This window comes from Centrocercus urophasianus, unplaced genomic scaffold (assembly GCF_019232065.1).
Source record: "Centrocercus urophasianus isolate 14NV4802_14NV808 unplaced genomic scaffold, USGS_Curo_1.0 seq_15, whole genome shotgun sequence".
Taxonomy (NCBI): domain Eukaryota; kingdom Metazoa; phylum Chordata; class Aves; order Galliformes; family Phasianidae; genus Centrocercus; species Centrocercus urophasianus.
This window is the reverse complement of record NW_024884697.1, coordinates 6,486,733-6,500,115: the sequence shown is the minus strand read 5'-3', so window position 1 is coordinate 6,500,115 and position 13,383 is coordinate 6,486,733. Positions and strand designations below refer to the sequence as shown.

The 13,383-nt window shown below is 42.3% G+C and overlaps 1 protein-coding gene across 2 annotated transcripts in view; it reads right to left on the bottom strand.

Moving 5' to 3' along the window:
* ELAPOR2 (endosome-lysosome associated apoptosis and autophagy regulator family member 2) overlaps positions 1-13,383 on the bottom strand; it is a 90,685-nt gene that overhangs the window by 18,230 nt on the left and 59,072 nt on the right. Inside the window, exons 3-11 of one of the 2 annotated variants that reach the window (XM_042816328.1) lie at positions 12,080-12,275; positions 10,928-11,075; positions 9,485-9,571; positions 7,637-7,742; positions 6,825-6,977; positions 6,167-6,255; positions 3,184-3,364; positions 2,199-2,327; positions 833-923 (exon numbers count right to left, since the gene is read on the bottom strand). In XM_042816328.1, the coding sequence (XP_042672262.1) occupies positions 833-923; positions 2,199-2,327; positions 3,184-3,364; positions 6,167-6,255; positions 6,825-6,977; positions 7,637-7,742; positions 9,485-9,571; positions 10,928-11,075; positions 12,080-12,243 (1,148 nt within the window). In that variant the 5' untranslated portion in view covers positions 12,244-12,275. The remainder of the gene's footprint in view (positions 1-832; positions 924-2,198; positions 2,328-3,183; positions 3,365-6,166; positions 6,256-6,824; positions 6,978-7,636; positions 7,743-9,484; positions 9,572-10,927; positions 11,076-12,079; positions 12,276-13,383) is intronic. The other variant, XM_042816329.1, reaches the window with a different exon arrangement.

Here is a 13,383-nt window from a genome sequence, read left to right as displayed (position 1 = left end):
CATGTAACTTAAATACATCCAGGGATGGGGACTCCACCACTTCCCTGGACAGCTCATTCCAATGCTTGACATTCCCCTCCAAGTAGAATTTCTTCTTAATGTCTAATCAAAACCTCTCTTGGTGCAGCTTGAAACCATTTCCTTGCATCCTATCAATTGTCACCTGAGAAAAGAGATTAACAATCTCCTTGCTACAACATCGTTACAGGTAGCTGTAGAGAGTGATGGGGTCTCCTCTCAGCCTCCTCTTCTCCACTTTAAACAATCCCAGTTCCCTCTGCTCTCAATTCCATCTGCTCCTCATAACTCTTGTTTTACAGTCCCTCCATCAGCTTTACTGATCTTCTCTGAACATGCTTCAGCAACTCAATATGCTTCTTCTAGTGAGGGGACCAAAGCTGAACACAATATTCAAAGTGCAATATATAATGTTATAATAATACAATAATAATAATAAATAATGATAAACATTTATGATAATAATAATAGTAGGCAACTGGCCTGAGCTAGGAGCCTAAGGTCAGTCATTTGAAAAAGAAGAGATACGAGCACATCCAGCAGTTAATTCATCCTATCTGTGAGTCCAGGAGAGGTGGGATGCCCTGTCCTCCTGAGGTTCCTGCATCTCTCCATTGACTCCAGGAGAAGCATAAACATTGCAGCCTAGCTAGAATAGCAAAGTCATGTGGGATCAGCATCCATTCCATGGCATGTTTAGCTTGTTTATTCACAATGGAAAACTGAAAACTTTATTCATTCCTAGGTTAATGTGACACAGGTGTAAGACACAGAGATAAGCGAAAAATAAATGGAATAAAATCCTGTTTCTTACTTAAATCCCGGGATGTGCAAGTTCAAGATAAGATAGTCATTGTCAGAGCCTCCAGCTCCACTCTGGATGTGATCACCAGCCACTTCCCAACCTTCACAGGACAAAAAAAAAAAGGTATTTAAGAAATGGGTCACATAACAACAACAACAAAAATCTGCATTACCATACGTTTTTAATCAGTTCAGTGCTTTCATACCAGATGTCTTGTGAAAACTGTAGGATGGTATAATAATGCTTTTGAAGGAAAAGTTGTAATAATTATATTAGCTGCTGACTTCATAAGCAAATGTCAATTTGGAATCAGCAAAGTAATCAAAATTCCTTGACCTGTGCTGATCATTCCATCAGATGAGATGATCCATCTGACCTCTTCCAGCCTTAAAATTGATGAATAAATCTATGCATTAAACATAAAGCACATACTTCAGTACATCTCTGCTTAACACATATAATTCAAAGCTTGAATTGCATCAGACTGACAAGGCAGATCAAACTGAGTGAAATTTCTCAGTGAAGACTAGAGGTGAGAGAAGCCCAGAACAGAACCATTTTCACAAGTGAGCTGTGACTGCTCTCTGCTGTAAGCTTAGCAGATGTGCAAAGAGAAAGCTCTGAGAACAAAATGAACAATGACCATACACTTCAATTACGTTTTCCAAAACAGTTATGTGTGTCTTTTAAAGTCACAGTTATCACAAAACATGAAAGAACATAAATTAGAGAGAAGTCAAATAGTGTTTTTATCAATGGGGATATTCAGATGCTTCAAAGTATCACAGAATCATAAAATCATTTAGGTTGGAAGGAAGCCTTACAGGTCAACCAGTTCAACTCCCCTAAAATGAACTGGAACACCTACAGTTAGATCAGGTTGTTCAGAGCCCTGTCCAGCCTGACACTGAATGTCTCCAGGGATGGTGCAACCACCACTTCTCTGGACAACCTGTTCCAGTGCATCACCAACCTTACTATAAAAAACCTTTTTCTTATATCCAGTCTAAATCTCTCCTGTTACAGTTTGAAACCATTTCCACTTGTCTTATCACAACAGACCCTGCTAAAGAGCCTGACCTGTTTTTTCTTAAAGACTCCCTTTAGAAACTGAAAGTCTGCTACCAAGCGCATATGGTAGCATAAGTCTTTTGCTGAGGAACCTGATGTAAACTGCATCTGCTGCCCTTTTCTGACGTAAAAGAGATATTTAGTGACTGCTTCCTGCAGGAATTATCAAGTCTGGTGAAATTAAAGGACGAAAACTCTGTGTTGCGATTCACAGCAAAGAGGATATCCATTTTGATGGCTGCTCCACTATAACAGCAACTAGTACAGGAGAAAGGCACTTAACAGTGAAGGGAGTTTGGCTCACCATTCATTCCATCACATTTTGAGTTGCCAACATTAAAGCAAGAAGTCTTCATGTTGCTCGGTAGGATGTTCCACCACTTGTACTCAAAGACAAGAGCAGGTTCAGTCCCAGCAGGGCAGGCTTTGCACTCTAAAGGAAAAAGGAAATCACACAGTGTAAACACATCTCAAATAATAAGCATATAATGAGCAAATAATGTCATTTGTTTCATTAAATAATGAAAGACGTATCACGGAATCGTTTCAGTTAGAAGGGACCTTTAAATGTCATCTAGTCCAACTCAGCTGCAAAGAACAGGGAGAACAGGGACACCTAGAGCTGGATCAGGTTGTCCTGAGCCTGGTCCAGCCTGACCTTGAATGTCTCTGGGCATGGGACACTCACCACCTCTCTGGGCAAACTGTTCCAGTGCCTCACCATCAGGATTAGAAGAGTAGAAATGAGACCCATGCCACACTACCTTTTTAGTGGCTTAAGTTGAAAGACTGAGCATGCTGGTGAACACAGGACCCCATAAAATTCTGCAGGTGACCACTGGGTCAATACATCTTAGAACCAATGACCCAGAATTTGTGCTCAGAAAATGCTGGCTGAATATTCATTTAACAGTGCTTGAAATGAGATTTGCACAGAGAAGATCACAGCATGGACAGAAGTACGGATGAAGAGTTAGTCACTGCAAAAATTCTGATTTCTTCTTCAGAAACCACTGAAATTACCCCTAGGATATTTAAACCAGCTGAGAAACGTATCCAGAACACAACAGGTCAATTTAGAGCAGAAAAAAGGTTTCAGAAGAAAAAAGGTTTCAGAAGAAAAAAGGTTTCAGAAGAAAAATAGACAGTCAGTATACTCTCACTACTGGCAAATACTAAGAACTTCAAAGAAAATAAACTCTGGCTTGTGATGATGTGTCATTAAACTCAGTCACATGCAAATAGACAGTTACTTCTGGAGACACAAGCCATTTTTTCAGGACTCCTACCCTGCGTCCCGTCTGAAAATGTGCCCTGTGGGCAAGGAGTACAGGAAGATGAGGCATTGCTGTAAAAGCCAGGATTACAGGGTGGACATTCCTTCCTCTCTCCAGAAGGAGGTAGAGTCAGTGCATCAGGGAGATCCTCTCTGCAGATCTTGGGTTCAATCCATTTGTACATGATCTGAGTCTGGAATAAGAAGACATGGAGCTCACATCATGTGTTAGAAAGCTTTAGGACTGCATGCACCATACAAGGGTGCATGTATATTGTATATTGAATTAGGGTATTCCCAATGTTTTATGCCAAATACAGACCTTGCACATCTGGGACAATAAAGACAAAAACAGGGAAACACAAATGATTGGATTCACAAGCAGTTTCAAGATCTCAGGTCTTAAAGAGCAAAGGAAAAAATGTGAAGCCTAAAACAATTACTACAGTGCATTACTATTTATCTTGTGAATTTTCCCACAGAAATGTTTCTGTGGAATGCTATGTAATTAATTCTAACAAGTTAATAAATAATCTGTACATTTTGGCCATAGCAACCTTAGACATAACTTTTCCACTATAAAGTTCCTTTATCTGGAAGGCATTTGTTAGCAGAAAATCATAAGCTTTGCATTTTCTGCAAAGTGGCCTATTCTTTGCAAAGAACCCAAGTTCACAATGGTCATCTTCATCCAATTAGCAAACGCCAAAAACAAACAGGAACTTCCCCAACTCCTCTCTAGTCCCTCTGTTTTACTTAAGGAGTAATTTATGAACACTGATACAAGTAAGTTTGTACCATTACCTATATAATGGTGCTGCCTCACCACCTTCTCTTGTTGGCAACATAAATGAGATGAATCACTGAGTTGAGTTTTAAATTTTCGTCTGACTTTAGGCCTATCCCTAAAAGGGTTTAATATCTCAAGATGAATATTAGCTGAGTTTCAGAGAAATCCAAGTGTTAATAATTTAACCTGTTCAGAGCTCACACTCTGCCTTCTTCCACTCTTCAGACTCAGCAGCGCAACCAGGAATCCTTGAGGCCAGAAGCGTGAGAACATGGTGCAGTGGGAATGCTCCCAGTGTCAGAGCATCCCAGTGTCAGCCTCTCTGCTTGCCTTGCTGTCCTCCTCAGCTCCTGTCTCCTCATTCCTTGTCGATCAGCCTTCCCTTGCTGCTCCCAAATACTTAAGGGATTTTCTGGAATATTGCTGTCTATTTTAGCAGCATCATGAGTGTCCATCCACATTTAAAATAAAAAAGGACTAGAAGCTAGCGAAGTACCTGTGTGGTTGCCCAGAACCCAGACCCACTATATTCATTAAAATAAAACTACTGCAACTGAGCAGAGAGAAAGGGGTGAGACAGGGCCTGTAGTCACAGTGGTGAGGGTTTCTAAGACTGGGACTAAAGTGACCACCACAGGATTTTCAAAGCAGAAGATGAGTGAAAATCAATAGGAAACAAGTGCATGAATCTCCCAAGGCCACTTCCACGCATGCTGTGCAGACTACAATCAAACACCCAGTGAAAAACACGGATAGTTATAGAAAGCCATGGGTCGATAAGCCTTTAGGCTGATGCTTTACAGCCACTGGTGACCTGCAGATGGCTGCAGAGTCAAGCCCTCGTTGGACTGCATCATAAAGAGAAAAAGCTGGGGAGTAAAGCAAACCTTGCCAAAAACTGTACACCAGTATACCATTGCAATGCCATTGCCATTGGTATGTTCCTATTCTAACCATGAAGATGAAGGGTGTTTGCTGAAAGACCCACTTTGCATTCTGATGATGTTCACTGAAGGGAAGGGCCACTGAGGAGACACTAAGAGAGCCAATGGTGGAAGTTTGCTCATTGCCTAGGAGCCTTGAATTGCCCATGGCAGTTACAGGGTAATGTGTAGGAGGCTGCACTTAAATACTGTTTCAAAGAGCAAGAATCAGTGAGACAAGAACAGGTTGGAGAGTCTGCCAGAACTGGGACTAAATTCACAGATGTTTTCTTTATTAAAGCATATCATCTCAGCTGCATTTTAGAACTGCCTGACCAGGAGACCTCAAAATAGTCCACAATGGCAGCAAATATTAGGCCAACAACCCATAAGTGCTACAGGTTTTGTGCACTTCCTGTCTCATGCAGATCTGAGAAAGATGGGAACATGAAGAGGTAAAACAGGCTTGACCACGTGCCCATGTGGGCATATCCCAAAGTGGCAGTTTCTTCTCCAAATTCCTCCTAAATCTCTATGAAACTGCTGGAACAAAGGGCAGGAGAGCTACAAAGCCAGGCTGCTCCACCAACAGGACTTCCTATGAGAGACTCATTAGATTCTGAGGGAAGTAACCTACTGAGAGTTCAGGCTTTTCGAGGCATCCCATATTGCAAGCACATTACCTGCAGTTAGGCTGTGCCTCAGTACATGAACACAATAACTAGCTTATGTCTATACTGTTATTCAAACAGATCATGGACTCTTCTTTGACCCTAAAACCAAGGGGCATGTCACATATTAAACACCCTTCCACTCAAAACTGATGTGGCCACATCCAGTGCTCCTGTGCCATGCCAGCACCTGAATTATGCCTAAGCACTGCTGGGACAGAACATATTAACGTAAGCCTAAATTTTTCCAGGAAAGACAACAACAACATTAGGTTTTAGGGAATATTAGGATTTAGGACACCACTTCAGCCTGTGCTCCAAACTTTAGTTTTATGAGCACACAGGCAGCACCAAGGACCCAATCAGACTGATCACAAAAGCAAGAAGCTTAGCATTTCATTACAGCAGATCTTTTAAGCAGACATGAGACAAGCAAATTCTTACAGAAGGATAAAATGGAAATGGATGCAGATGGAGAAAGCAGCTAAAGGGCACACCAGCAGCCTCAGATTCAGTTCTGGAAGCAAAACTGGGATAGCAAACCTTGTTTTCAAATCCAGACATCACAGAAAGCTCAATGAGATTATAAATAATATCAGGCTTTTTACTTACTTTTCCTTCCTTATCACAGGGAGTGTGGATCTGGAAAAAGTCTTTGTTTGTGCATGGAGGACGCTCTACACATGCACTGGATCCCTCTTCTAAAAAGAAAAATACTCTTATAGCAGGTGCTATGGTTGGTAACTGATTCTTCAACAACTTTCTTATAACTGCAAGAAAGGAAACTGGAGACATTTTGACCATGAAAAAATGGATTTTGCTCATGTTGTTTCATGATCAGCAGCTAACCACAGCTGGGAAGACTTGAGATACCACATCATCCAACCACAAGAGAGGAAGGAATGGGCCAGGAGATTATTTGGGAATGAGGTTCCTAGAAACACAAGCCTGAAGGCAGCGATGAAGTCAGTAGAGGAACCACCGACCAGTAACACAAGTTACCACGAGAGGGCACAGCACACCTTCAGAAAGTGGGCTCCCTTAGAGATCGAAAAAGATCTCCATCCATTCATGTTAGCATTTGTTGCTTTGCCCAAGATTGTAGCCTGTTTTGTACACAAGTGTCCTCTGAAGCTTTTGGGAAGCTCCACATTAATTTCCATTCTTCAGATCAACTGGACACTAAATTTCGTTGTTGGATAATTCTCACAGCTGTATACAGAAACACACCTTACATATTCACTCACTCAATACCATTTGATTTATGTACCTGCATAATAGATTTCTTCTTTACACTTGGTGCACTCTTTAGCTCCTTTCTCAGAATAAGTATTTCTTGGGCACTCTTGGCAGCCAGATGAACCAGGTTTGTCACTGTAAGTACCAGGCTTGCATGGGAAGCATTCAGATGTATATGCAACTCCTATAAGGTAATTTGCAGGTAAAACAATAAAATACAGAGAGGTGTGCTCTACCAACTACTAACAGCCTGTGTATCTGGGAAAACAAGCCATTACATAGATTAAAAATCACAGGCTGTAAGCGCTCTAAAAACTTTGGTTGTGCTGAATCTTGATATCAATCTTTGCTCAGTGCAAGTCTTGACCCATGTAAGAACCTTACAAAGAACTCCAAGCTTGATTACCCTTAGAGAAAGGCACCAAAGAGCAATTCCAGATTAAATGAATTATTTAAACAGTAATTTAACCATCATTGCTATGATGAAAGTGTCAGCCTATTTTTCACTATTGAGAGGCTCACCAATATGCATAGCCTTTTTTATAACAGAAAATCTCTTTGCTCCTTCCCTTTCTTTTTTATGATAGAAAACCTCCCTGCTCCTTTCCTCTCTGCTTGCCAAGCTAGTCTTCTCCAGTAGATGGCCTCATGTACCAGCTAAATTCATTGTTCAGCCTTTTCCCTGATAGTGAAGTTTTCATGCTTTGTTTCTGTGCATTAAAATAAGAGGAAGGGGACAAGGGGGCTAAAAAAGCCACTTTGGTGTTAAGGGCACACAGGTAGCACTTATCAAGCGCCATGACAAAAGATTGAGATAATATCTAAAAGGCAAATATCTCTTACCTTCAATTGTGATGTTTTTCACCAGAACTGGCTTTACCACTTTGGACCCCATGAGAATCCCTGTTGTTCTCCAGTATAGTATATTACTACCTGATTTCAAGGTTACCTGCAACAATATGTACAACTGTTAGTTTGCATCCCCTCTCCAAGAAACATCTTATTTCTCTCTTCTGTTGCTCCGTTTTTGTGCATCCAAGCATCTCAAGCTTTTCCTAAGCTGCTTAGTGAGACAAGAAGTAATGGAGAGACAATTAGGCAGATGCTGTGGAAACATATTTGAAAAGTGCTAAAGTGGGTGTAATAAAAAAGCTGTTTGACACTCCAGTTTTATGGAAAAACACCAAGAGCTGCTTCTGACTGTGTTGCAAATAGAACTGGGAAAAGTTCTACCATACTTACCACTACTCTACAGGTTGCTTTCTGCCAGCGCAAGTGTTGGCTTGAAGGTGCTGTATCTTTGTATGACAATCCTCACCCAAGAGAAGGGATAAACTCTACCAGCACAAGGGTCTGGGATACTGAGATTTACAGCAGTGCAGTGCACTCCTATCAGGACAACAGCTTTTTTCACTCAGGATAAAGAGTCCAAAAACTCAGCAAAAGAAGACACAGCACATTGTATCTCCCACTCCCCAGGCAACTTCAATCCAGGGGAGAGCTAGGTTACCCAGGTAACAGCCAAAGTTGGACCACATGAACCAAACATCATGCTGTGTGGTGTAGAGATGTTGAGATGTAACAGACCTAGCATGCTGAAAACAAAGGCTGCAGTGAATGGAATGCTGTGTCCAGAGAAGCTGGCAGGATTTGCAGCACAGACAAAACCTCAAGCCTCAAGGGGAGCCAGAACAGCCATCTCACCTGGCTCACGTCTACATTTCAGTCAGGCACTCAAGCCACCCTCACAGTCAGTGGAGGCATGTGCACGTTCTAGACAGTGAGCTCAAACAGCACCATCTCCCATTCAGATTCAGTCTATATCTTCTGGTTCACGTAAGCCAATGGCCTGGCCCCCGACCCACTCCTCAGTCTGTGTCACTCACCCCTTCTGATCCAGCTTTCTCACTTCCAAACATGACTCATGGGAGGCTTGCACCTGAGGTACCAGGCGCTGCCAACTAGAGCTGGCTCAGGAACACAGTTTATCCTCCAGGAAGATAAGCAGACAACAGAAAACAGAGCAGAGTGTTCTCCACGCCAATAAAAAGCCCTCTTGTTCTGGCATCACGTCATCTACAATGGGCCTTTGCTGTCATGGCTCTGGGAATTGGGCTATGAGGGTCTAGTGAAAATCAGGCATTAGTATGAGCTACTGAGTCTGCACGTGGTCTGTGCATTAAGCGAGCTCAGCTGGCTGGGCGTTAGGCCAAGGAAAAGGCTGCTGTTCCCAACGTGGGCACTCATGTTTGCTACAGGAGCCACCTCAGTGCTTCCAGCTTGCTTTTTAGCAGGGTAAGTTGGAAAGCACAAGCTGGCTGCATGCACTTAGGAACAAAAAGCCAGCCCTGCCTGGCTGTGCGTATGGCTGCATGGCAGGATCTTATGAGCAAACAAATGTTGCAGAAGATTTCAATTACCATCATGTCAAGTGACCACGGCATGTGGATTTGTGTAAATCTGTTCAGCTTCATAAATACAGCACTTGATTAAGGGAAATCAATAGAAATTCTTGCACGTCTATCCTTTGCTTCGGGATCAGCTCCTTAGAGATCGTAGTGGCCTTGCCCACAGTAGCAGGCAAGTTGTTCTTCACATGTATTCACAGGATCTGATCCTTGCATGTTCAAAATAAATTACAGTCATTGATAAATGAAAAAAATATATATTTGTGAACAAATTTTTACTTACGGAATGAGAGCCCCATTCCCCATTGTCTGTCAGCTTCACCCATTTGTCTGCTGTGGATTCCATCTCTTTGCACTGGTCATTCTGTATCTGTTAATTAAAAACACAAGATTAGTGACCACAATCAGATATGTCTCTCAGTCAGTCTAATGATTGCTGGCTGGGAATGATAAGATTCAGCTTTGCTCCTGTTGCTACATATTTAGGACAGCAGCTGCATTATTTACAGGGGAAAAAAACCTCAAAACTTGCTATCAGCCTCCACTGATAGCATTCCTGATGCAGATGAAAAAAAGGGCAGGAGAGCCATACCCTCTCACCATCTGGTCAGATTTGGATGCTGCTCATATTGTCTCGGCTGCTTCTCCCTTCTTCCAAGCCCTAAAAGTCCCAAGTTCTCTGAAATCTAGTGGCTGTGGGTCCCCAAATCCAGGCAGGATAACAACAGGGATTGGCATGCGGCCTCAAAGCTTTCCACTCATTTCTTCTCACAGCTATCTTCTCTAAAAGGTACTAAGTGCCTTTTAGGCATGAGTTCAAATACTCAGCCTTTCTTCCAGCAGGGAGAAAGGTCATTTCAATGCTTTCAGCTGAAATTCAGTAGATCTGAGGTCAAGACTCTTCCTCAAAGTTACTCCACATCTTGCCTGAAGTAAGTCATATAACTCCGTATCTTCACACTTAATTCTAATCTAGACCCACTGCACTGAAGCAAAATGGGGAGAAGCACCTAAATAGAAGGCAGAGATCCAATTATCTTACACAGTCTCAGCCTCAGCATTTTGTGTCTGACTTCCTATATGGAAAATGGACATAATACATTATCTTTTTACAAGAATCAAAGGGCTTTATTATGTAGAAAGGCCTGGAAAGGGAAGCACTGAGTATTCAACAAGAAGTATCCACACTTGCATTCCATATTGGAGGACATCTCCTTTTACCCTCAGACCAGAAGTGCAGGCTCCTTCCCAGTCTACTCATCACCCAGTTTGTATTTGTACTTGGGACGGCCCTGATCCAGGTGCAGAACATCGTACTTGGCTTTGAGGTTTGCACAGGCCCACCTCTCAAGCCAGCCAGTCACTTAAGGATGTTGAAGGATGATCTGGATCTAGAATTCATGATCTTGTCATATTCATCTGACAACAGAATGCATATTTGTTACTTCCTCCCCATGAAGAAGGGCAGACTGGGGCAACTACACTGCACCACATAGCCCAGAGCTGTGAACCTCCTGGTTTCCCATACCCCAACCAGTCCATCCACGTGGGAAGAGCAGGATGCCTTTCCCACACAGGTCCCACCAGATTATTTCAGTAATTTGGATCCAGCACAGTGGAAGCCCAGCCAGGCTGCTCCTATTTTAGAACAATGAAAAAGCTAGTTTTGCTGCTCTTTTCCAGATTGAAAAATGCAAGGTTGGGTTCATCATAAAAAAGGTCTTACGAAAAATTCAAAGAAGATGTTGTTGTCAATATATTGATACTCAAAGAAGACAGAACCAGACTTCTTCAGGTGCACGGCGTAGATGAGAGAAACTGTACAATCATCCCTGTTTGACTCGATGTAATTCCCTCGTGGTGTCCATGAAGAACTGATAAGTACAAACAAAACAAGCCTCAGCTCAGATCATAGGCACCGAGGAGACTTTTCTTACAATACAATACAAAAATGTATTAACACAAGAAAGAACCCCAAGTCCCACTGTAGCTAAATGCAGTGGATTTATAGCTTTATTACTGAGGAGTCTTTTATTTTTCACTTTAAAATAATATTTATCATTAAAACTATATATGGGGACAGGTATGCCACTGAAATTTAGGACCCAATCTGCACAGAAAATGTTTGTTAGCAAGCAGTCCAACACACTTTCAGTCATGTTCAGAAACAGCCTTCTGCAGCAATTGTGGGTCTCTAAATAGGCTGTGAAAGTACCTTTTAGCCACATTTACTATACCATAGCTTTGGAGCTTTCCAGCTACAAAAGAGCAAATCCCCAGGCTGGTCTTAGGCTCACGATTTGCTGATGAGTCCAAGGAGACCATAATTACAGCAAAAAAATGGCTAAAAATTTTCCTTCACAGTCTTGACATTACTGGGGCTGTTTGCCCTCTTGGAGAGCTTAGGTAAATCATTTAGCTGACTTCGTGCAGCTGAGAGGGACAAGGTAACCACAGCAGGACTTTGCAGTGTCTGCAGAATTCCCTACACCTATCCTTCCCACTGCATTGTGTGGTTTGGTATGGATTTTCACTTCAGATAGACAAATAATTTCCCTGTGTGTTTATGGAGCTGAGCTTTCCAAATCTTCAGGACTCTAAATACCGTTCTCAAGAGAACACCTTGAAAAGGTCACACCACTTCACTAGTGGATCAACCGCTTACTACAGGATAAATGATATTTAAAGCACTCCCAAAATTCATGCAAGGCAAAATCCTCTCTCACACCAGCTGTGTCTACACCACACCTGCACCCAAGGTAGGACCCCTCTTCCAAATGCACACTAAGAGCTGAGAAAAGACCTGCAGCATGTGGGCCTTATTTTAAGCACAGGCTCATCATTGCTGCATAACCCAGGCACTCACAGAACTTCTTACTTGTTGCAGCTGTTGACTTTATTCTCAACTGAGCCCACTGCTGTGTCCATGAATGTCGCCACGTTGGAAAATCCTGCTGGCAGCTCGTCCCACTCATCAAACTTGATCCCACTGCCCAGCGAATAGGTCCCCTCAGCACATTTGCTGCACACCTGGTTCTTCATCTCCAAGTATTCGCCAGAGGCACAGGAGAAAGCTAGGGAGACAATCATTACCAACATATTAACGGAAAAAAAAAATCCCAATTAATTTCCATTAGTTCTTTGCCACTTAATTAATTAAGAGTAAACTGATGGGAAGCAAATGAGAATGTCCAGATCTCAGGAACACAATAGGTGAATCCACAACAAAGGCTACAAAATTCAGATGCTCTCCTGTGCCTACTTTTTCACCAGTATGGTGGCACTGGAACCAAATCTCCTTATGGCTCATGATTCACAGCTTGTCTCCACTGGCAAAACAAGATTTAGAAATGAAATCTCTAGCCACAAACTGTTCTCAAAAGCAATTTGTGAAAGTGAAGGCTTGTAATAGAGTTTTTCTCACTCTCATTCACTTGCTACACTTTGAACTCAGTTAAAATTACTGGCACCTGAGAGACAGAGCAGACTCATATTACCCACCTTTATGGTAGCTAAGAAACACAGCATCTCATTGAGCATAACATGACACTACAAATGTAGGCTGAGAGCTGAACACCTAATCCACAACTCTCTGCATTTCTCACGGACTGCAAAGAAACCCTTGAACATCCTGCCTGATCATAGAATCTTTAAGGATGGAAAAGAGCAGTAGAATCATCTAGCCCAACCAACCCATTACCACCAACCATGCCCACTAAACCGTGTCACTCAATGCAATATCTACCCCTTTCTTGAAAACCCCCATGGGTAGGACTCCATCACCTCCCTGGGCAGCCTGTTCCAATGCCTCACCATTCTTTCTGAGAATATATCCAACCTGAACCACCCCTACTGCAACTTAAAGCCATTACCTTTCATCCTATAGATCAGTCAAGATCCATCAAATAGCCCACATCTAAGAAATGAGGTTGACTGTGGTGCTATTAGGATGCTGAGAAAACATACACTTGTTACCAGGATAGCAAAGAGAGTAGTTAAACACATGCAACTAGGGAAGTATAATTTAGAAAACATATTCACAAAGTGATAATCCCACTCTTTTCCAGCCCTGCACTGCATCACATCCTCTCTGAGACTGAATGCCCTGGATGGAAACCAAATGAGCACTTTCTGCAGCATTTATCTCTTGTGTTGCTGGGTTTATAAACTCAACTCTGCCAG